This window comes from Phocoena phocoena, chromosome 7 (assembly GCF_963924675.1).
Source record: "Phocoena phocoena chromosome 7, mPhoPho1.1, whole genome shotgun sequence".
NCBI classification, from domain to species: Eukaryota; Metazoa; Chordata; class Mammalia; order Artiodactyla; family Phocoenidae; genus Phocoena; species Phocoena phocoena.
Genome location: NC_089225.1, coordinates 88,394,195 through 88,419,588, shown reverse-complemented (window position 1 = coordinate 88,419,588; position 25,394 = coordinate 88,394,195). Strand labels below are relative to the sequence as shown.

Sequence of the window (25,394 nt, the reverse complement as noted above, 5' to 3'; positions counted from 1 at the left end):
TGAGAAATTGATAAGGAGATTTGATCAAACAGAGAGAATAAAGAATTTTAAGTAATGTGGAAATCTGTAAGCCCCAAGCAATCTTTAGATCCCAAGTAGATCACTATGCTTTACTTTCAGATCAGTTATACATTTCTATCTAGTGTTCCATAAATCACCCGACCTATAGATGTTTCAGGATAGGCTTGACTATTAGGTTAGAACTGGACTGGTATGAATAGACAAGCGCTAGTTCTCTGTTTGTTTCACCAGGAGAATCACTAGTCATCTTCCCTTTCACTTCAAACCTGAGTCAGAGTCACAACTCACCCTGAGCACATGAGATCAACAGCTGGTCCGAGGAGGTAGGACCAATGTGGGTGACTCTGGGTTAGATCAGAGCCAGCATCCTTGAGTTCACACTCAGATAAGATTTATATTTTATTCCTTGTGTGACAGGAGTTTGTAGTCTCAGTTCTTTGAATTTACATCAGAAAGGTGATAACCTACCTAGATCTGGCAGTCTTAACAGAGGAGCAATACCCTGGAATAATTTATTAGCCCATCCTTCTCTCAAAAGAAAGTTGAGGCAAAAACTGTGATATGTTTATGACTAATCCATATTTTTATTTTCAAACTATTTTCTCACCACAAAGGCCTATGCAAGAATTACAAATGAGAGAAATAGGAACATGGAAACAGTTGGCTGTTATCTGATTCATTCATTTTATAAATTTATACTGTTATATCATGTATGGAATACAGCACTATATTAGGCATTGGAAGATATATCACATATACTAAGAATATGGTAGAATAGAATCGAATGCTTTGTTTATGGGTTAGATATTACAAGAAAAAATCAAAGTAGATTGAGAAATTAAGAGGGAGAGATTTCCTAATGTTGAATTGAGGAAGAGGAGGGAAGGCCATAGGGTTGGTTAAGCCAGAATTATGGAACATTTGGACGGAATGCAGCTCTTATCTTTAAGCATGTACATTACATAAAAAGGGGCTATCCATAATTCATTTGAATTATTGTCTCTGCCTTTAGAATACCTATTTTAATAGAGATGAGGCTGATTTTCATTTCACATATTATATATATATATATATATATATATACACACAATATATATATATGTAAATAAAATCTGGTCAGAGCCAACATCCTAGAACTGGAAATCACACTCGCCATGGTGAGTCCTTTGGATTCCTTGCACTTGGCAAAATGACAGGCAAGATTTCTCTTCCTGCTCTTTGTGTGACACAAGTTCTTATTGCTCCTTGAAATGAGTTTTCTTAAATAGCTTAAATGTCTTTTCTGAAATTTTATTTGCTATTAATTTCTGTTACATGTGAGGATATTTCCTAAACAAGACTAAAACATCTTAGCCACTTCACAATTTCCAAATTAGGGGATTTCAAATTGATGAAGATTTACTATATTTTTCATAACCTCTGCTATGACAAGTTCCCTAAATTTAGTTTTTGAAAGCATACTTGCCAGAGCATTACAGGCTAATCTTAGCAAACATAACCTTTGTAGTCGCTCAATTTTATTTCCTTTGCCATACTTACTTATTACAAGGCATGGAATAAAAGGCTGCAGTTACCTTCTGAATGACTCAGGAGCATATGCCACCACAGTAACACAGAGCTTAATGGCTTCACTTATGGAGAAAGTCAGGTCTTCGTTTCCATAGCAGAAATCTGAAGGGACAGAAGGGCAAGGCACACAATCAGAGTGGATTCCACCAGGGATAAAGAAGAATTTATTACTCCTAACACTTTCTTTCCAGTTATATTTTGTAGGCATTTCCTTGTTAGACGTTATTCCTAAACTGTGAACACTTAATATCCTCATCTAAAGGGACTAAAAATTCTGTTCTATTTTTGAATAATCAGATGACAAATAAAAGTGCTTTTTTTTGGTAGTTTAAAAAAACTCATCTAATAGAAGGATATTTGGATGCTCTAAGGTAAGACATGAGACTTCATCTTTGAATACCTCTAATTGTAGACATTCCACGATAATAAAAGCCTGTCTTAAAGGGTTATTCACTTAGAATTGCCCAGGAAAACCCAATTTTCTGAAAACTACAGCGGTCTATTGAGCCCCCCTTTTAATACAATTTTCATGGCAGAGAATCCTTTATATTTTAAGATTTACAAGAAATTTAAGAAAAACAGGAGATAGGAAAATGTACCCATTTAATTTATACCACCGTTTCACTTATTTTTTTTTTTTTCTTTTCCCCAGTGTAGCTCGCGGTTAAAAGGGCCGCTGCCGCGGGGGCAAGACGGCCCCAGTTATGCGCAAGCACGTGCTGCTCTGGCACTGCAGCCTGACCCCCGGCAACACGCGCAGGCGCGGCGGGGGCTCAAAGGCAGCGCATGTTCCACTTATTTTTGCTATTTTGATTTAGCTCAAAATATTCAGTATAAGGTCATTTAAAAAAACAAAGATTACAAAAAGAAAAAGAATGCCAAGGCAAGTTTTGCTTTTACCTAATGACTTAAGAGGCTTCTCAGCTTTGACCAGCTCTAAGATGTCTAGGATGTCCGTGGTCTCCCCCTCCAGCGACTGCAGCAAGTCAAACAGGCACTGAGCTGACACGCCTTTGCTGGACCCAGTATTGGCAGCATCCTGTACAAAGAAAAGCCATTTTAGGCCATCATTAAAAAGTTTACAAATAACAAATTCTGGAGAGGGTGTGGAGAAAAGGGAACCCTCATACCCTGTTGGTGGGAATGTAAGTTGGTGCAGCCACTGTGAAAAACAGAATGGAGGTTCCTAAAAAAAAAACTAAAAATAGAGTTGCCATATGATCCAGCAATCCCACTCGTGGGCATATACCCAGAGAAAACTCTAACTCAAAATGACACATGCACCCATATGTTCATAGCATCACTATTCACAGTAGCCAAAACAGGGAAACAACCTAAATGTCCATCGACAGATGAATGGATAGAGAAGATGTGGTACCCATATACAATGGAATCCTACTCAGCCATAAAAATAATGAAATAATGCCATTTGCAGCAACATGGATGGACCTAGAGATTATCATACTAAGTGAAGTTAGAAAGAGAAGGACAAATACCATATGATATCACTTATATGTGGAATCTAAAATATGACACAAATGAACTTATCTATGAAATAGACTCACAGACAGAACAGAATTGTGGTTGCCAAGGAGGGTGAAGGGGGATGGATTGGGAGTTTGGGATTAGCAGATGCAAACTATTATATATAGAATGGATAAACAACAAGGTCCTATTGTATAGCATAGGGAACTATATTCAATATCCTGTGATAAACCATAATGGAAAAGAATATAAAAAAGATGTATATATATATATATATATATATATTTATATATATATATATGACTGAATCATTTTGCTATACAGCAGAAATTAACACAACATTGTAAATCAACTATACTTCAATTAAAAACAAAAGAAAAGCCATTTTAGTTTATTAATTCCTACATCAGTACTAATATGGTTTGATCAGAAATACAAGTTTCATAAACACGGCCATTGATAACAATATCTAGGCAGTATTCAGCTTACAGAATTCTGCATCCAACCATGCTATTGTATGGAGTGAACACCTGAGTTTTAAGGGATCTATTAAATGCTAATCTAGTACAAAAGAGATATTTGTGGAAACTCATAAAAATACAGCAAAATGTGAACTGCCAGTAAAGTTCATGCCTATGTTTTCTCTGGTCTATGATAATGGGACTCAGCATTCCCCCGCAAACTTCCATAATGGATTGGTTGAATACATCAAATATGTTTGAGAAACAGATGAATTTTTTGACAACCCTGGGAATTTTACAGGTCTTAATTGATAATCTATCTCCAGAATGGAGATACTTACCATCTCAAATCTCTGTAAAATGACTTTGATTCATTCATTAAAACAACAAATCCTCCTGGGCATATATCCAGAGAAAACTCTAATTCAAAAAGATACATGCACCCCAATGTTCATTGCAGCACTATTTACAATAGCCAGGACATGGAAGCAACCTAAATGTCCATCGACAAAGGAATGAATAAAGAAGATGTGGTATATATATACAATGGAATATTACTCAGCCATAAAAAGAATGAAACAATGCCATTTGCAGCAACATGGATGGATGTAGAGATTATCATACTAAGTGAAGTCAGAAAGAGAAAAACAAATATCATATATTAATGCATATATGTGGAATCTAGAAAAACAGTATAGATGATCTTATCTGCAAAGCAGAAATAGAGACACAGACGTAGAGAACAAATGTATGGATATCAAGGGGGAAGGGGTGGTGGTGGGATGACTTGGGAGATTGGGATTGGCATATATACACTACTACATATGAAACAGATAACTAATGAGAATCTACTATATAGCACAGGGAACTCTACTCAATGCTCTGTGGTGACCTAAATGGGAAGGAAATCCAAAAAAGAGGGGATATATGTATACATATGGCTGATTCACTTTCCTCTACAACAGAAACTAACACAACATTGTAAAGCAACTATACTCCAATAAAAATTAATTAAAAAAAAAAACCTCATTAAATTCCTACTATGTGCCAGGCACCATTTTGTGCACTGCAGTTACAGCAAAACAAAAACAAAAAAAAACAAAACAAAACTAAAAACAAGCAAAAGGCAAGCAAAAACCAGACAAATGTCTTGTTTTAATGGAGCTCAAATTCTATTGTGGGGTGTGGTAAAGATACATATTAGTGAAACAAATACATATATTACATGTGATATGATATAAATGCTCTGCAGAAAAATAAAAATAAAGCAGGGTAAGTGCTAGAGAGTGATAGAAAACAATGAGAATCCAGAACTCTTCCTTTTATCATTTTCCATTTTCCATCCTTTCATTAACTGAGTATAAAAAACCAGAGAGTTGATCTATTTACATCCTAGGGGCCGAAATAAGGGTTGAAGAGAAACGTTGAAGAGAGAAGATTTTCTTGTTGAAAGAGAAATAATTTGGGGTATTTATATTCCATTGCTTGAATAAAGAGAGCTGAGAGACTGATTATACAAATGCACAATGACCAGGCCATACATAAATATAGAACTGATCTACAATCTGTAGTAACCAGCCCAGGAATCCCTTGCTGTAGTAAGTTCTGAATAAACAGACTTTGCTTTCCTCATTGGGTTGGTCTTTATTTCCACAGAGCTTACTCACAGGAAACTCCAGGAGAGGGGCCACACTTGCAAACAGCTGGAGCACAAAGGGCTTCCGGTGTAGAATGTAGAACTGATGGCAGGCGAATTCAATGGCTTGACGCAACTGGGGATTGCTTTCATAGTCAGAGTACACCTATGGAAAAATGTCACCATATTCAGAAAATTCCTTAACAGCCTACTAGAGTTGTGTTTGCTTTTAAAACTCATAGCCATAGGAAGCATGGACGGAAATGACTAATTTCATAAACTGATGGAGGGGAGTGTAAAATGGTATATACCTTCTTGAGAGAGATCTGGCAATATACATAAAAATCTTAAAAATATAAATATGTTATATTTATTTATTTATTTATATACTTATATATATATTTATATTTAATCCTAAAAATATAAATATACTTTTTTCTCGGGAAGTTTGTGACTAGTGATTTATCTTAAGAAAACAGACAAATGTACAAAGACATAATATATACAATAATGACTGCTGCAAGGTTGCTTAAAATAGTAGAAAATTTGAAACAACTTAAAGTATTCATAAATTGGGGTTAAGTGTATTATGTATATGCATTCAACAGAATACTATCAGTTATATTTTAAAAGATGCTATATAGTGCTACAGGGAAAACTCCCACAATATTCTTAGTGTCACATTAAAAAAGGTAGGTAACAAACTTGAATATATGGTATGATTCAACTTCTATTTTAGAAAAAGTAGGAGAGAGTACCAAGATTTTCAAGATGTGTAAACGATGGTTATCTAGGGGGAGGATTATGGGTGATCTTTTTTTTTTTTAAATAATATTCTTTTTTCTTTAAACCCCACATTTTGGCTGTGTTAGGTCTTCATTTCTGTGTGACGGCTTTCTCTAGTTGTGGCAAGTGGGGGCCACTCTTCATCGCGGTGCGTGGGCCTCTCACTGTCGCGGCCTCTCTTGTTGCGGAGCACAGGCTCCAGACGCGCAGGCTCAGTAGTTGTGGCTCACGGGCCTAGTTGCTCTGCGGCATGTGGGATCTTCCCAGACCAGGGCTCGAACCCGTGTCCCCTGCATTAGCAGGCAGATTCTCAACCACTGCGCCACCAGGGAAGCCCTATGGGTGATCTTTATTTTCTTCTTTAAACTTTATCTTTCGAATTTTATAATGAGCATTTATTGTTTTTGATAATTATTTAAAAAGTTATACAGGAAATTCCAACTATCTAAAAATAGGACAGAGTGCCCTGATGATATTAAAAGTCAATTTCTTGGGCATACGGGAGAGGCCACAACAGTGAGAGGCCCGCGTACTGCAAAAAAAAAAAAAAAAGTCAATTTCTTGCCCCTGTAGGTTGAGCAAACGCCACTTTACACAAACATGCATTACTTCCATAATTTTATTAAAATTTCCATAAAAATGAGAAGTAGGATAAGCCCTCAAGGCCCCTTCTGAACTTTATTCAGTACTCCTAACTGTAGCCATGTACACACTAGGCATGACTAAGTGAAAACTGTTCCTGCTACATTCACCTCCTCCAACCTTATCATACCAAATTTAATGGCAATGAAAATCTCTATTCAGATAGAGGTTGGAGACTCTCTTGGGAGAAACATCAACTGAATGCTTTCCATACATTTGAATAATGGTTCTCAAGCTTCCTAGGGCATCAAAACCACCTGGAGGTCTTGTAAAAACACAGATTACTGGGCCCTGACTCCAGACTTTCTGATTAAGTAGCACTGGGATGGAACCCAAGAATGTGCATTTCTAACAAATCCCCAGGTGATGCTGCTGCTTCTGCTGCTGTTGCTCCAGAGATTGCACTTTGAGAACCACTGGTCCAGAAGAAATGGGAAAGCAGAGCCCAGGTCTGGGAGATCTCAGAATACAATGGAATATGATGACCTTTTGGAAGTTTCTAGGAGGGGTTCATTTGGTGCCTTTTGAGGTCATAAAAGAAGATAATTCCATCATTAAAAGTTTTGGTACAGATCTTGTTGACCTGTTCCATGGGCAGGAGAGGACAGCCTGTGCACCTGTAGCATGGTGGGCAGAATCCACTGGTAGCCGCTGAGGGAGAAGAGGTGATTGAAGTGCACAGCGCTGTTGATGACGGTGGCCGCGTACTGCCTGAGCAGGGCACTGTCTTCTGGGTGCAGGATCAGAGCCCCGTTAAAAACGTTGAGGAAAAGCATGATTTCATCTCCCCAGGGAAACTCGCTCGGCATGCCCAGGAACATCTCCTCCAGGAGCTGGATCCACAAGCTTTTCTGAAGAGTGTCGAGGCCAAACAGCTCCTTCCCAGCTGTGAAACATGAAACAGCAGAGACAGAATTAGCCCCACGCCAATCCTGTCAGTGTGGAGGGCAATCAAACCCCAGGGCACTGCTGTTTCCAGCTCAGGGACATGAAGATCTACTGCTGATACGCTTCCCAGAGCAATATTGCAGCCACTGCTGTGACACCTCCTAGCCCTCCAAGTACTTTCTTCATCACCTCTTTGATTCAACTCTGTGGGCAAGACAGGGCAGGCAGGTGCAGTGTCTTGCTGCTGCATAAGCTGTGGCTTTGAGAAAAAATAAGCTATTAAGAAAATGGCAGGGCTGGGACTTGTTCTTGGTCTTTGAACTCATGGTCAGACTAGAGCTGTGTCTACTGTTTCTCTGGAGCTTCTGGATGAAGATGTAGAGCATAGGGATGCTGATTTAAGTAAACTGTCCCAAATTAATAAGTGAGTAACAGAGCATGGTTTCAAAATGGGTCTCTTTCAATTTCTCTGTCTCAGTCTCTCTCTCTCTCTCTCAATTTGAATAATGGTTCTCAAGCTTCCTAGGGCATCAAAACCACCTGGAGGTCTTATAAAAACACAGATTACTGGGCCCTGACTCCAGACTTTCTAATTAAGAAGGTATAATTTAGACAGAGTAAAAGGCACAGAACATGAATGTAGAATTCAATGAATTTTGACAAAAATACCCACTCAGGTAACGAACACGCCAATCAATGTATAGACCATTTTCATCACCTGAGAAAGTTCTCTCATACCCCTTTCTGGGAAATCCATGCCCCCCAATCCAGAGGTAACTACTTTTCTGATTTCTGTCACTGTAGATTCGTTTTGCCTCCTCTTGAATTTCATATAAATATCTGTTCTTCACTTAGTCAAGTACTCTCCTAACAATACCACACTACTTCCTTCAATTGCTTACGATTAGCTTAGAGCAGTGGTCTCAGGATTTGGTCCTTGGAACAGAAGCACCAGCCTCACCTGGGAGCTTGTCAGAAATGCAAGTTCCCAAGCCCCATTCCAGAGCTACTGAATCAGAAGCTCGGGGCTGGAGGGTGGGACCCAGCAATCTGTGTTTTATCAAGTTCTCCAGGTGATTCTGGTGCCCACTCAAGAGCTGAGAGCCACTAGCTTAGAGAACTGTCTGCCGATTAAGATAGAGATGTCCTCTAGCTGAGGACAAAAGAAGGGCAGGAGAAGAAGCCCAAGAGAGGAAATGCTTCTTTCTTGATACCTTGAGGATCACTGAAGAGTGAAAACTCCGCGTCAATAGCACTTCGAGGGAATGAGGGCAGTCGGAGGAGGTCTTCCTGGAGCATGGAGACGTGGGACTGCTTGTGGGCTGTGGGGATCTTCTGGGTGAGGGAGATGAGAAACAAAACCCTCCCCACTTCCTCCAGCTTCCGAGTGAATACCTACCGGCAAAGGCAGGAGCAGATGAAAAGTAGAATTGGCACCTCTGAAATTACCAAGAGTGAAGAAACTGAAGTGAAAACCTTAATGGCAAACCGGGCTGATTAAAAATTGAAAGATGGGGGAAGTGAAATGGGAGAGAAATATTTTTTCTTTACCACACAGAAAGAGCAAACAATACTTAATTGACTCTCACTTCCTGCATCTGTCCTACAGAAGGAAGCGTTTCTTATGGAGTTTGCCAGCTAGAGGAGGAGAACAAGGCAAGCACTGTCAAGAACAGTTCAGTAGTAAATACAGCCCATTTGTTTGGATGTCATAATATAGAAGACCTTCTCCAACAGGAGCCAGTCAGTTCCAATTGCTTCTATCATTTCTACTGATGCCTTACGCTGTTTCTGGGTTTGCCTCTTAAAGACTGAAATGGGCTCCAGGAAAAACCTATCTTGGAGGTTTTAAAGCCAATAGGACCTAGATTGGTGGTCCTTTAGCCCTTAGTTTAGATGACGTGAACATGGGTCTTTTGGTCCTTCTCTTAGTGCCTTTTCTGTTGCTGATCAGTGGGCAGGGGGAGGTGACTAGGAAGATGATAAGCAGTGAGCAGCTGTGGAGGAGACTTCAGAGCCAGAACCACAGGTCTGTCTATTATTATCTCCCTGAGGAAATCAGAAAGAAGTCTTAAGATCCCAACTTGGAGTATAAATAGAGTAAGGGCCCCGTTTTATGTTATTCTCTTAAAACGTGTTCTTAAACATGATTTAAAAAACACACTCGTGAAGTGCGGTTATTGATTATGGTTTTCATTATTTTGCTGCCAAAATCAGAGGCTGGGATAATTTGTGGGGAATTGTTTTAGGAATTATTTATATTTAAGGTCTTACAGTTTTGCCCAACACCTCACACTTTGTAATACATTCACTATTTTCTTTCTTCTAAATGCAATTTAGGTAGTTAATACTATGTTTTTAATTACTTAAATGGTCAGATTCTATGCCATCCTCTGAAAATATTTTTGAAAAGCATCCTTGCTACGTGCAGAAAAATTGAAATAAGTTTGTTTCAACATTTTATTAAAAATAAATGAATATAACACATAGACCACATTAAAATTGTATCATTATTAGAATTGTGTACTACAGCTATATTTTGCTTGCAAAACAGTGAATTTCCTTAAGCTCAAAGTCTGATTTATGATGAGATGTGTAAACGTTATTCTGTTCTTCAATCTTAAATCTAAGTACAGCTGCTTGATTCTGTTTCCTCCTATTTTAAGAGAAGTCAGTAACATGTCCAAGGTCAGATCACTGGTCAGTGGCAGAGCTGGGACTGAGTCCATATCTCTGGACCTTGGTGCGGGGCCTTTTTCAGGCACACTACATTGACCCCTTTTATTTTTTTCCAGCTAGCATAAATTTCTGGGACAACCTTCTTATAGCTACACTATGTGTACTTCCAATCCTGCTTTACAAAAATGTGGAGTGAAAATCCAAACTTAGAAACTAGTAGGTAAATAAATTAGAAGATTTCTGCTATTTATACCCCAATGATTTCTCATAGCATTCTCCAAGTGAGTGTTTCTTAATACCTTTGCATTATTCATCCAATTTATAAAAACTTGGTTAACACACTATTTTGGGGAACTATCTATTGACCAAGGGCCCATCATTCTCTCTCTAGAAAGGATCATAACGGAATCACAGAATCTCAGGGCTGGCAACCGTTTACAGATCATCTATCCCAATGATATGACAAAACAGAACAAAACTGTGGTGGTCAGGCACCTGTTTCTGAATGAGCTCCTGTCCTTTCTCTGGATGCATATGTACAAGGTTCAGCTGTGGAGACACGGATCTCCTAAAAGGGTAAATATCCCGAACATAGGTCTGTGGTGGGATTACACAAAGACAAAAAAAGAGTTCAAATAATTAAACTCTGACTCTCATTTCCTCTTTCCCCAAAGGTCAGACAAACATGTTATGTATTTTCTGATGGTTTAGATTCTTACTACTTTATGCTCCCCAATTCTACAAAATCCTAGGGAAGATAAACACCCTCCTCGGGAAAGCTTCAATCTCCCCAGGCCGAGTATGCTTTCCAAAGTCCAGGATGCTCTGTCAGGAGCAAAGGAGCCAGACGCCATTTACTAAAACCCATTCTGAAGAAGAAAAGAAAAGCCCTGTAAAGTGATGTCAGTGGTCTTCCTGAGGTTTCCTTTGTTCATTAGATCACGTTACCACAATCATGCTTAATGTAGTAGAAAGCGGCACGAGAACATTAACATTCCAAATAAACACGTGTACTTACAATACGGGCAACTTAAGTGTTCATCTAGATGTAATAATGACGAGTGATGAAGTGCCTTACTTACCTCCTTTAATTATTACAACGACGCTAAAGTAGCTACTATCATCACCTTCCCTTTACAGACAAGGAAACTGAAGGGTACAAAGGTAAAGTGGCCAGTCCAAAGCTAATACATCAGCAGTGAGGTGGTGTGAACCAAGCGGCCATACGCCTCACCTATAAACAGCGACGCCCCCCTGAGTGAAGCTGCCCTCCGGAAAGGCATAATGGGCTTTTGACACAGCTCTCCATGAGCGTCATCACTGCAGTCTCACCTTATTGTAGTGGATAAGGTTCCATCGTTTATCCATGAGAAAGTAATGTGTAGACTGGGATTCTGGGATATTAAAAAACTCCAGACACTCCTAGAACGACAGCAATTTTTAATAAACATTTATTGAGATCATATTATGAGCCAAACAGTAAGCTGAAAGGTAAAAATGTCGTAAAACAAGGTAACTTCCTATAAGGAATATATATGTATTTATATCTTACACACACTTTATATATTATGTGTGCATATATATACGTATATATATTATACACACACACATATATATGAACATCTACATGCACACAGCTATCCAAAAAAATGACAGCATAAAGACTGATTGTGTAAGGTAGTGCAAGATAGGGGTAGGGGATTAAGACGTGCAAACTACTATGCATAAAATAAATAAGCTACAAGGATATATTGTACAACACAGAATACAGTCAATATTTTAGAATAACTATAAGTGGAATATGACCTTTAAAAATTGTGAATCACTATGCTCTATACCTGAAATGTATATAATATTATACATCAACTATATCTCAATTTTAAAAAAGCCTGATAGTGTAATACAAACTATCTGCTCTGTTCTCATAGAGCTAAAAGAGGTACAATTGCAATGTAGACTTGAGTGATGATGAACTGTGAAGGTACAGTGGCATCTACTGGTCTCAGTATCAGGAAGAAAGCATGTTTAGTAGCAACATTAAGAATAATATGAACCACAGTGAGTGAGCACTTATTATCTACTATATTCTATGCTCAATGCTTTCAATGTAGAGAACTTGTATAACCTGCACTAATAATCGAGCACTGTTGAAAAAGAAACTGAGACTAGAGAGAGCCTGTCGTTTGACTTATTTAGATAACACTGGCTGTGGTGGAGCCTGGGTTTGAACTCACTGTCTGCCTTCATGCTATCCTACCATCCAAAGTGAGTAGGAAAATGAAGTGGCTGTTAAAGTTTGCTTCACTGGGCCTGAGAGATGCTCTGGAGATGAAGGAGTGAGGCCTGGAGGAGGCTTGACGACCCTTTCTACTGAAATAAAATACACAAGCTTGCAAAACTGAATTTCTCAGAGGTCTTTTCTGGGCTGAAAGTTTGGGCTCCAGATAAACAGGGAATCACTGCACTAGTGTACTTACTACTTTCCCTTAACAACCCTACAGGCATGAGTAACAATGGACTGCATATCTCTTAAGGGGCGTAATTGTCATAACCATTAAAAATACTTCCTTGATTCACTTAGTTCATTCTAAGGTATATATTTTCTGCCTCTCCAATCATTTTTGTCAATGGCAAATCAAGACTGTGTATTGTTCAACTCGATGCCACAAAAAGTGTCTCTGGCATGGACTGTCACCTGACCCCTAGAGTTTGTGCCAGTGCCCTTGGCGTGCAAACCCAGGGCGGCTCCAGAACTGCCACAAGTGATGCCAGGATACTCCTAAGCAGGATTCACAGCATCTCAAGAGGAGTGTCACGTGGCTGCTGTAACTGAGAGGGAGCCAGCGTGATCTTGCCTACATCCATCCATGTGGGGAAAATTATGCAAGGAAATAGAGGAAGTACACAAGAGTGGGACAGATTCTAGAAGAGGTAAATAAATGCATATATTCATTTGAAGATAGAGAAAGGCAATTTAATTCAAAACTGGATGATCAGTGAAGTGGACATAGCCATTGTGCATTAAGAACAAATCACATCTGTCAAAAGTCATCCCTACCTTTAACAGGGCTTCAAATTGAGTATCTTCATGGACTGGTAACTGGGTTGGGATATCACACTCATTCTGTCCATGAACTACCAAGGTCTTGGTACCTACAGAAGGTAAAAATCATAATAAACTGACTTCTACTATAAGAAAGTTTATACATAAAGCACAAATTATTAAAATATTATCAATAAGCTGATGTTTTTATTATGATTACTACTAGTGAGGGTTTAATGCGACTTGTGCATTGTACTAACTGCACTCCTTTGTTTCTAGTTAAATATATATATATATATATATATTTTTTTTTTTTTTTTTTTGTGGTACGCGGGCCTCTCACTGTTGTGGCCTCTCCCATTGCGGAGCACAGGCTCCGGACGTGCAGGCTCAGTGGCCATGGCTCACGGGCCCAGCCGCTCCGCGGCATGTGGGATCTTCCCAGACCGGGGCACGAACCCATGGCCCCTGCATCGGCAGGCGGACTCTCAATCACTGCGCCACCAGGGAAGCCCTAAATATATATTTTAAATATGTTTACTTATTATTTAAAAATCATAGCTACCGTTTATGGAGTTCCCCATACTTTTAAATGGTTTTATGTGCATAATCACATTTAAATCTCATAGCAACCCTATGATATGGGTATTATTATTTTCACACTACAAATGAAGAAACAGAGAGAACTTATTCTTATAAATAAGAACTTATAAGTAACTTAGTCAAAGACACATTTATTTAGTGGAAGAGTCAGAATTCAAACCTTAAGCATTCCAACAAATAATCTATTCCTTTATTTTAAATGAGATGATGAGGTAATAATGGTTGAGAAGATACAAACAGAGCTATTAGCAAAAGCTAAACAAGTACCTGAAAGGTAGTTTAAGTTTACATTTTCTGTATTCTGCTTGGCTGGTGAGACAGTGAACATTATGATATACCTTGATTTATAATGAGTTGTTTTTAAGTATATGCCTGACAATATGTTTCTTTGCTGTGATAAAAGCTGATCTCTTTGTTGAGTAACCTACAGACACATAAATATACCATATATGGTATATATACCATATACCATATACCACTTACTGAATGCTTACCACGTGTCAGGTATGGCAGCTAGTATTTTACAAACCTAAACTCATTTATTCCTCACAATTATGAAGTATGAGTCATACTCCCATTGTACGTGTGAGTAAAGAAAGCTTTAAAAGTGATGTACTTTTTCATAGCTAATATTAATTACACAGATGATAAACGACAGTGCTCTGATTTTAACATAGGCCTCTTTGCTGCCAGAACCTGTGTTCTTATTTATATATAATTTTGTCTTTTTATTTCAATACATGTATTATCTCACATTTTCGTAGACATTGCGCAAGGATAAAGGCTTGGCAAAATTTCATCTCCAAGAAAGGCAAGCTATCCAATGTGAAAAGGAATTGTACCTAGAGTTTATATCACACTGCATGTTTTTTTGTAATTTTCCTTCCTGCTTTTCCCTTTTCCAATTTTTCATAAAGCCATCTCTCAGTGAGTTTACAAAAGCCTGGGGTCCCTGCCATGCAAACAATAGTATTCTCCTTGCAGTGCCAAAAATTCATTCAAAAAGGCTCTCAGTTCAGCTGGCCCTCTGCAATAGACTTAAATAAATCTTTAACCTTGGCAGTCCTTCAAGTACTGATTCACGTGGATCTCAGTTCTGATGTCTCCCTTTTCATCTGGCAATTGCTGACTTTTAAAGGGCCTATTGTACTTCTTCAGATTGTATCCAACAAAAGTTCTTTGAAGCACTCAATCCCAGGGTCAGAAAATCTTCTCATGAATGAAAGAGACACTAGTTTCGTAAAAGCCTATTTATACTCCTAAAAAAGTTATGTCTTCCAAAAGCAGTACCTGGCATTGAAGCAGTCACCAGGAGCTTGACCTCACATTGCTCCTTCTTCATGGTCTGCTTCAGATCCTTGAAGAACAGGCCTTCTACGTAACCGACCACCTCCCACAGGAAAGTCAGAGTGGCTGAAATGGCATCCATCCCCCACTCGCAGGGGGTCCGCACGAAGTACATGATTAATCCTACCTATAAGTCAGAACAGGAAGTGGTCACAAAGTCACAGTAATTCTGAGCTTACATTCTCATTGCCTTGGCTTTTCATTTTCTTAATTAAATATTGTTTTTTTGACTTTGAATTCTCTGTTCAAATGCTTCTCTAACACTTTCAGTGGAAGTAAGCAGAAGAAGGGAAAACTGACCTGAACAGGTTGCCATATATTTTTATGTCATCCCTAAAATACTTACTGCTATTTTTTTTTTAACATCTTTACTGGAGTACAATTGCTTTACAATGTTGTGTTAGTTTCTGCTGTGTAACAAAGTGAATCAGCTACATGTCTACATATATCCCCATATCCCCTCCCTCTTGCATCTCCCTCCCACCCTCACTATCCCACCCCTCTAGGTGGTCACAAAGCACCGAGCTGATCTCCCTGTGTGATGCAGCTGCTTCCCACTAGCTATCTATTTTACATTTGCTAGTGTATATATGTGCATGCCACTCTCTCACTTCATCCCAGCTTACCCTTCTCCCTCCCCATGTCCTCAAGTCAATTCTCTACATCTGGGTTTTTATTCCTGTCCTGTCCCTAGGTTCATCAGAACCATCTATTTTTTTTTAGATTCCATATATATGTGTTAGCATACCCTGAGAAAACCATAATTCAAAAAGAGTCATGTACCACAATGTTCATTGCAGCACATTTACAATAGCCAGGACATGGAAGCAACCTAAATGTCCATCGACAGATGAATGGATAAAGATATGGCACATATATGCAATGGAATATTACTCAGCCATAAAAAGAAACAAAATTGAGTTATTTGTAGTGAGCTGGATGGACCTAGAGACTGTCATACAGAGTGAAGTAAGTCAGAAAGGGAAAAACAAATACTGTATGCTAACACACATATGTGGAATGTAAAAAAAAAACAAAATGGTTCTGAAGAACCTAGGGGCAGGACAGGAATAAAGACACAGACGTAAAGAATGGACTTGACATGGGGAAGGGGAAGGGGAAGGGGAAGGGGAAGCTGGGATGAAGTGAGAGAGTAGCAATGACATATATACACTAGCAAATGTAAAATAGTTAGCTAGTGGGAAGTAGCCACATAGCACAGGGAGATCAGCTCCGTGCTTTGTGACCACCTAGAGGGGTGGGATAGTGAGGGTGGGAGGGAGACGCAAGAGGGAGGGGATATGGGGATATATGCATATGTATAGCTGATTCACTTTGTTAGAAAGCAGAAACTAACATACCATTGTAAAGCAATTATACTCCAATAAAGGTGTTAAAAGAAAAAGGAATTTTTAAAAAAATGACATATACATTTTTTCAACAGAAAACTAAAATTATGGACTGACATGAGGAAGTTCTATAATGCCAAAGGGAGACAGAGAGGAAAGAGACATTTACTGAGTGCCCATCACATGCCAAGGATTGTGCCAGGTGGGGTTTCCCCATACAAACAGTGGTGAATTCAGCTGACCATGATTCACCTTCAGTCATATAATTAATGGGAACTTATTGAAAAAAAAAATCTCCTAAGATCTTTTTCTCTTATTGTTGCTTCCTACTTGGAAATGAATATTTATAACCTACTGGAGGTGAAACTCACCAAGTAGTTGAATAGGATGTGAGAGGTCTGAGCAGGAAAGTCTCCGATATTCAGAAGAAGTTTGCGCAGCATGTACATTAACTCATCCTGAAAGAACAACAGAATTTCTAGGTCTCATTCAGCTGCCATGCTGTAGGAAATAAAATTAACTTCTTGAAAAGCAAGGTAGGGGGATTTTTCTTACTCTTGCCCACATGTTGATTTCCCTTATGTTCAGAATTTTAATACAGTATTTGTGATACTTGTTAAATAGCATTTAAACCAACTGTAACACCGTCTCCTAGAAGCTAATACATGAAATTACTAAGCAAGAGTCAAATTTTTAAATAAAAATGTAGACTGTGTCTATAGGTCACAGGCAAATCACAGGAAAGCTGTACGTTTAGTCATCTCTATTTGCTGTGGCTTCCAGGTGTGATGGAAATGTGAGGAGGATCTATCTTAAGAAATCATTAAACAAACTAGGTGTATTGAACTTCATAGTTCTGCTTCCTATGTTTCAAATCAAAGAGATAAAGCTAGGCCAAGAGAGAATAAATGGAGGTGTTTCTAATTAACCTTCCTTTCAGAAACTTAATCTTCCAGTGAACAGGACCATAACACAGAAATGAAGAAATAATTTGTAATCATCAGGGTATTTTGCCATTGCTCAGAAAATGACTTTTATTTGGCATAATCTTCTCACAGGGTGACCTGATAAATTAGATTTTTTGATTAATGGAGAGTTTCAACATGCTCTAATAATACTACCTGCACCACATACTACCAGCCAGTCAGAATTCAGTAAACGTACCGAACACTGAAAACATTAAACTGAATTTAATCTTTGTTTAAAAGATTGAGAATCTTTCAGTATCTTAGGGTCATTACTAGCAGGGTACCATATACATACAGAGACATCAGTTAATGGAGAAATTCAAAAGAAAACAGCCAAGTTTAATTTGTTCATCATTATCATCATCCAAAGTACTTCTCGGCTATATGTCAGAGGACACCAATGTTGCATGCATGTCACTATAAAGTCCACTGCTTGTTTTTAACCATGTTCACACACATAGCTACACAGCTACACTATAAAGAAAGAGGAATTTACTTGTCTATTGCTGATGGTCAGTTTTTCCAGGAAATGTCGAAGAACTGTTGATGGATCTTCAATTAGACAATTCCATAAGACTTGCTGGGCCACAGCACTCACTTCAGAAGAGAAAGGAAATTGAATATTCATCTTAAATGGAGATAAATCTATTAGATAAAGTATTCAAATAATTTTCTAAACTTTAATAGGTCTCGCTCAAATTTTTGCCTTACAGATGTTCTGTGAACTCTTTTTCTATTGAAAGGCAGGTATCTGTTCTTTTTGTTGTTGTTTCTGAACATTTTAGCCTATAAGGAAAATGTGACAAAAGAGTATAGGATGCCCTTTAAATGCCAGCACTGCTTTTGTTAAAAATGCATTTGTGATATACAATGGAATATCATTTAGCCATAAAAAAGGAAATCCTCCCATTTGTGACAATATGGATGGACTTTGAGGGTGTTACGCAACGTGAAAGAAGTCAGACAGAGAAAGAAAATTGTATGATCTCACTTACACGTGCAATCTAAGAAAAACCCAAACTCATAGATACATAGGACAGATTGGTTACCAGAGGTGGGGGGGTGGGTACTGGGGGGAGGGAAGGTGGTCAAAGGTTACAAACTTCCAGTTATAAGATAAATAAATCCTGGGGATATAATGTACAGCATGGTGACTGATGTTAACAATACTGTATTGTATACTTGAAAGCTGTTAAGACAGTAGTTATTAAAAGTCCTCCTCAGGACTTCCCTGGTGGCACAGTGGTTAAGAATCCGCCTGCCAATGCAGGGGACAAAGGTTCGAACCCTGCTCCGGGAAGACCCCACATGCCGTGAAGCAACTAAGCCTGAGCGCCACAGCTACTGAATTTGCACTCTAGAGCACACGGGCCACAACTACTGAGCCCGCGCACCTAGAGCTCGTGCTCCACAAGAGAAGCCACCGCAATTCGATGTCTGCGCACCGTGACGAATAGCCCCCACTCGCCGCAGCTACAGAAAGACCACGTGCAGCCACGAAGACCCAAAGCAGGCAAAAATTAAAAAAAAAAAAAGTTCCCATCATAAAAAAAAATTGTAGCTACGTATGGTGATGGATGTTAACTAAACATATCGTGGTATGGTAATCATTTTGTAATGCATACATATATCAAATGTTTATGTTGTATACCTAAAACTAGCACAATGTTATATGTCTATTACATCTTAATAAAAAAAGAATACAGTTATGAATCTCTATTTTGGAAATTACCCTAATGTTAACAGTGGTAAGTATTTATTAAAGTCCCACTTCATTGTTTATTGTATGCAGAAATTCCTAAAGTAATCATTTGCTTTAGAAAATATGCTTTGTTTAGAATGCACATGAATTAGACATGACCTTTTATTGTTCACATGAATGTTTTAAATAATAACTCCCACAGCAAGATGACATAGTTGAGCCAGTAACAGTTAGGGTTCCCACTTCTAATGAGGGTGTCTTAGGAATAAATAATTATTCCTAATGTGAAAGAAAGTGCTACTTCTTTGGGAAAAGTGGTCAGTCTAAGGTTGCCTGGAAGTGCCCAGGCTAAGAAAGCAGGTGGGTAAAAGTGAGTAGGGGGTAAGCATTAGATGATCTTCAGTTTAAATGGTTTAGTTTAGTTTTCTAAACTAGGAATATAGAGTTTAGCATAAATTTATTTTTCAGCCTATATTTAAAATAAATCATACCAATTTTTTTTGCTTCAGAAGCTAACCATCCAATTAAAATTGAGCTATATAAATAAATAATTTAAGAGATGTAAATATAAGCTTTAACTTTCATGTATCTTTATAAATAATTAAAATAGATGTGTGTTTTTGTTAAGTTGAAATTGGCTGCAAAACTATCTTTATAACACTATTTTTATTCTAATTGCTAAGTACGGCAGTTTAATGCTTAAGACATGAGAAATACAGAAAAAGACAAAGAGGAGAATAAGACTGCTAAGTCTACCAACCACCAAAACAACTATAAACATTTTGGAGTATATTTTTTCATATACATGAAATATATATATTTACATGTATCTTTAAATAATATCACATAGAAAATACTCTCTGGTACTCACATTTTTAATTATAAATTGAACACTTTTATGTTAATACTTTTCTAATGTGCACAGAAAGCTGTCATATGGAGGTACCATGATTAACTAATTGTCTATTGTTGGACATTTAAACTCTTTTCGAATATTTGTTATTTTAAAACTATACAAGGTACAGCGTTCTCTGTAAACCTTAATTCACCCCTCATTACTGCCTTAGGAAATTGCTAGATACCAAAATCTGTGTCAAAGGGTGTATACACTTTTAAGGCTTATGGTGCATACTGTGAAACTGTTTCAGAATGCTTGCATTAAAATTTTACTGCCGTCAGTAAGGTGTGAGGATAATCTTTTCTCTGAATCTTTACCAGCTATGCATAATTTCTTTTGAAATAATCCTTGCAATTTTTTATATGAAATGTAAGATTTCACTGTTGTTTTAAACAACAGTGTTATTTACAGATTTAATTGGCTGTTAGAATGTGTGTTTATATCCTTTGTCCATTTCTCTACTGGGGTATAAAAATGTCATTATTGAGTTATAAAGGTTTTTTTTTTTTTAAATAACATCAAGAATATTAACCTGTTATCTGTGACAAATGTAACTCATCTTTACTCCTAGTTTATCAGTTCATTTTTCAATTATTTTCTTTACATATTACCTCTGGAAAGGAAATCAAGTGAGAAAGATGGCATTAATGATGTCAAGCCAATGGCTAAGATTTCTAAGGTGGCCAAAAATCACTATTTGATTTCTCCGTGGCCAAATGAAGGTTGGTCTGTTCTCCAGTCCTAAACAACCCTCCTGGAAAAAACTGCCTATTTTAAGTGCGACATCTTGATTATAAAGTTTGTGGGAGGAAAAGGTGGAGAAAGTGGTAGTGTTAGTTCAGCGCACTACAAATCTGTCACTCCACAAATCTGTGGAGTATGTCCATAAAACAACTCCACACGTGGCCAGTGGTTCATGGCTTCGAGGGCACCCTACTGCTCTTTATCAGATGAACGCCTTCAGTATTTATTAGAGTTACTGACGGTTTTGACTAGTCAATACTGTACCTGTTGGGCTTCCCTGGTGGCGCAGTGGTTGAGAGTCCGCCTGCCGACGCAGGGGACACGGGTTCGTGCCCTGGTCCGGGAAGATCCCACATGCCGCGGAGCGGCTAGGCCCGTGAGCCATGGCCGCTGAGCCTGTGCGTCCGGAGCCTGTGCTCCACAACGGGAGAGGCCACAGCAGTGAGAGGCCCGTGTACCGCAAAAAACAAACAAACAAAAAACTGTACCTGCTACTCCATCTTCCCGCACCTCACCATCCTCCATCAGGTGGACAATGGGGAGCACTGCTGCACAGATGCATGCCGGGAACACAGCCTGCGGGGGCTGAGGCACGTGCGGGCTGGGCATGTGTTCAGTGGTGTGCTCCTCATCTGAAGAGGGAGACAGAATCGATGTGCTTTTCTCAGTTCAAGACCTACTTATGGAACATTTTTTTTCTGTGCAGATATTTAGTTGTGCCAGCATCATCTGTTGGAAAGACTATTCTTTCCCTCATTGACGTTTCATGGCACCCTTTTCAAACTTGAAATCAACATACAGGTAATGGTTTACTTCCGGTTCCAATCTAGTCCCTTGATGTGTATATCAACCCTCAAGTCCATACTGCACAGTCTTGGTTACTGCAGCTCTGTAGTCAGTTTTAAAATGGGGAAATATAAGTTTTCCAACTTTGCTCTTCATTTCCAAGATTACTGTGCCTATGCAAGGGTGTGGAACAGTTGGAACCCTTAATGCTTTTAGGTCGGAATGTAAAACGATACAGACACTTTTGAAAAGAGTTTGGCAGTTTTCCTCACAAAACTTATACATAATGGTTCATAAGAGTGTAATTCATAATAACCAAAGGGTGGAAACAACCCAAAAGTCCACTCTAACTGGTGAACGGATAAACAAAATGTGGCGTATCCATATAATGGAACATTATCTTGTAATAAGAAGGAATGAAGAACTGATACATGTGGCAGCATGGATCGTCCTTGAAAGTATGCTGAGTGAAAGGATCCAGTCACAAAAGGCCACATATTATATGATTCCATTCATATGAGATGTGCAGAATAGGCAAATCCATAGAAATAGAAAGTAGATTATTGCTTGTCAGGGGTTGGGGGGAGTGGTGGATGAGGCGTGACTACTAATAGGTATAGGGTCTCTTTTGGGGATAATGAAAATATCCTAAAATTAAGTAGGGTTGATGGTTGCACACTCTACAAATATACTAACAACCACTGCATTATGCACTTCAAAAGGTGAATTTTAGTATGTGAATTATATCTCAATAAAGGTGTTAGAAAAAATATAGATATGCCTTGGGCTGCTGTGATTAATTAGCATTGGTCATTTTTGAAGTTTTCCAGGGTTGTGCAGTGAAGGGTTGAGAACCACTAATTTCTGTACAACTTTTTGATGACTTTATAAATCGTGATGAAATCTGTATAATATTGAAGGAGCGTGTCCCCAGACAGTTATCATTAGAGAAGCGTAGTTTTTAAATTCTTAGAACTGAAGAGTATCACATTTCTCCCCCGGAATCGGATTTCATTACAGGACTGGCATGAGCTTTGTTCTTCCTTTGATAAATTATTCCAGAACAGCATCCTAAAGCATCCTACTGAGTCTTAGCTATGCACTGGAATCACCTGAGAGGATTTTAAAAACACTGAGGTGCTTGAGTCCCACCCTTAGAGATTCTGATTTGGTCTTGGGTGTGACCTGGGCATTTTTAAAAGCTCCCTGCTTGATTGTAATGTGCAGCCAGTGTTGAAAACTGTTAACTGCCTAGAATGATGTTTAATTGAACCCTCAGCAATATGATGACATGTAATGTAATTAAAATAGAACCAACTTATCAAGGACATTGGCTGGATTAAATCAACAATTTTTTTTGGAATACCACTCATCTAATATACATTTTTAAACTTTAAGATCATGAGACAGTTTATTTAATGAAGACAATATAATGAAGGGAAATAATCATATCAAATAAAAATTGTTTCAAAACACACAAGTCATGAGGAATAAAGGACACATTTGTAAGAGGACACACCTTCAGCACTGACGGCTGAACGCACTGACCAGACTGACCCTCGGCGGAAGGAATAATTCCTGTGGGAAGTGCTGGAGGTACAGGATGGACTCACAGACAGTCGACGGGCTGCCAGATTGGTGACTTCTTCTACTGGCAAAGAAAATGGGGAACGTGAACTTTGGTTTTGTAACAAAAAAGTTATCATCACTATTACAGTTGTACTTACATCAAAGTGTATATAGCTCTCATAGCATAAGGCTTAAGTAATTTAGAGTATACTTTGGTGAGGAAAAAACACCTACAGAAAGGCAGACAGAAAATTCCTCCCAGAGATTTCACAGAAGTGGGGCAGAGAATCACTGAATTTAGAATGGTTCAGAAATCATTTTTCTGATACCAACCAAAAAACTGTCTGCACTTGTGAAGGCTGAAAGTAGTTAATGGACTAACCCCATTTTTAATGATGAAAGATTGATTGCGTATGTTTTAGCACACACTCTGGATTCAGCTGTTGCCTGAATCATAGTCACTGCTTGGTCCCTTATCATATTAGTTCATTCAATGTGGCTAATGTCCTCCTCTGTAAACAAGCCAGCTCTAAACATTTAGAAAAAGACAACTTTTTTCTCTTCCTTTAGATAGTGTCAGGAGGTAAGAGAGAGAGATAGAGGGAGCATATCACCTCATGTCACATAAAATCGTCAATGTTTATTTCAAAGCAAGTCCTTTCCCTTTTGTGTGACTCAGAGCACCCCCCTCAAAGAAGTCCAGTGTGTAGAGGGCACCTTCTTCTTCTGGCTCTGAGTTGGGTGTGCAGGTGGGCTCATAGCAAGCCTCCTGGGTGATGGGGATGGCAGTGATGAGGCTGGCTTCTCGACCAAGACGTTTCTTCTCTTCCTCCTGTTGCAAGTTCTTTAAGATGTGTTCTGCCCTTTGATGGGAGCGGGACACAGCCCGGGCTGAAAAGGATTTCTACAGAGACATGAAGGCAAGTTTATTTACTAGCAACTCTTCTGCAAGGTCACATGTATAAAGAGTGTTCTACTAAATGTAGACACAGATGTGGTACTTTGTTCTCAGGAAATGTTAGGGCATCCATGATCTAGTTTCATGGAGATTTATTTGCTTGCTTCTTTTTCTACCAAGTTTCCAGGCTGTGTACAACTAAGACATTCTTTTTCATTCAATCTGGGTAATTCTTCAAGGATGTTTGTAATTTCGGGAAAGAAAAAATGTTATTTTACTTAATCTTATTTTAGGATAAAATATCAATGATCCACTCTTTTAAACACATCGAATAAACATTTTTAATGCTCTGTTTCCTTCCAAAATTTCTTGAACTCGTTTTAAATGAAGGACATTTACTTCATAAGGTTAATAAAAGAGAAAGTCAGAACCATGGGAAGGAGGAGGAAAGATCTCTTTCATGTAAAACAATTAATTATGTGATTTATTTCATTTTTGTATCTTAAGTATCTACCACACTGCAAATATTTAGAAATATTAATGTTAAATAATAATAAATATAAATAATAGAAAATACAGTGGCACACTGTAAATACTTAACAATATTTATAGAAACAAAGCTACTGAATGGAAATTATGAGAGCTGGTAGTGTTGCTATGGTTGAATGTAAAATTTGACTCTGTTTACCAGCAGCAAAAGCATAACAGATAGGAAACAATAAAGGAGAAAAGATTCACTTTGCAAAGGGGCCATTCTATTTTTGCCTTAATCATGATGTTTATGCTGAGATAAATTCCAAGAGCTCTGGGGATGAGTCATTGGTCTCAGAGCAGGGAAGTGATCACGTGATGTTCTTCACTACCAATTTGAAGTGATGTCTATGTATAGTAGAAATTCTACATCTTTGTTGGCCAGTGGTCACATAGGATTAAAGAGACAGACAAGGGGTGTTGGTCACTCTTCTAAAGGACAGCTGTCATCGAAGTTCCCTTTATGCAGGGTCTTAACATAAGACTAAAGGTTTCCAATAGTGGATGACACAACAGCAATTAAGGGCATTTGATGGGCCACATGGCAATTCATTTTCAGAGCCAGGGGTTAAGCTGGTGTATTATAATAAGATAAGGGAAAGATAACTGGATATAGAATTAGGGGCTTTGGCTTGAAATTCACTGTGAAATTGGGAAGAGAACGTACTTGACTCAAATGAATCTATCACATGTATGAGAAAAAAACCAAGGATCTTTATACCAGTGGTTCAGATGCTGGAGGGAAGAGCTAAGCGTGCCTTTGTCTTTGGCACAAAACCATCAGATATG

At 38.4% G+C, this 25,394-nt stretch overlaps 1 protein-coding gene and 1 non-coding gene across 4 annotated transcripts in view; both read right to left on the bottom strand.

Annotated features, from left to right (window-relative positions):
• Positions 1-25,394, bottom strand: part of UNC80 (unc-80 homolog, NALCN channel complex subunit) — a 238,039-nt gene that overhangs the window by 45,758 nt on the left and 166,887 nt on the right. For all 3 annotated transcript variants that reach the window (XM_065880023.1, XM_065880022.1, XM_065880024.1), the window contains 14 exons: positions 23,894-24,080; positions 23,127-23,258; positions 21,310-21,453; positions 17,974-18,074; positions 16,881-16,967; positions 15,104-15,287; positions 13,226-13,320; positions 11,500-11,589; positions 10,663-10,764; positions 8,703-8,883; positions 7,218-7,486; positions 5,204-5,338; positions 2,491-2,629; positions 1,596-1,692 (listed from right to left, as the gene is read on the bottom strand). In XM_065880023.1, coding sequence (XP_065736095.1) covers positions 1,596-1,692; positions 2,491-2,629; positions 5,204-5,338; positions 7,218-7,486; positions 8,703-8,883; positions 10,663-10,764; positions 11,500-11,589; positions 13,226-13,320; positions 15,104-15,287; positions 16,881-16,967; positions 17,974-18,074; positions 21,310-21,453; positions 23,127-23,258; positions 23,894-24,080 — 1,943 coding nt within the window. The remainder of the gene's footprint in view (positions 1-1,595; positions 1,693-2,490; positions 2,630-5,203; positions 5,339-7,217; positions 7,487-8,702; positions 8,884-10,662; positions 10,765-11,499; positions 11,590-13,225; positions 13,321-15,103; positions 15,288-16,880; positions 16,968-17,973; positions 18,075-21,309; positions 21,454-23,126; positions 23,259-23,893; positions 24,081-25,394) is intronic.
• On the bottom strand, positions 2,240-2,376 carry LOC136126173 (small nucleolar RNA SNORA76). The gene has a single exon (XR_010656068.1). It is a non-coding gene; the product is annotated as a small nucleolar RNA SNORA76 (small nucleolar RNA).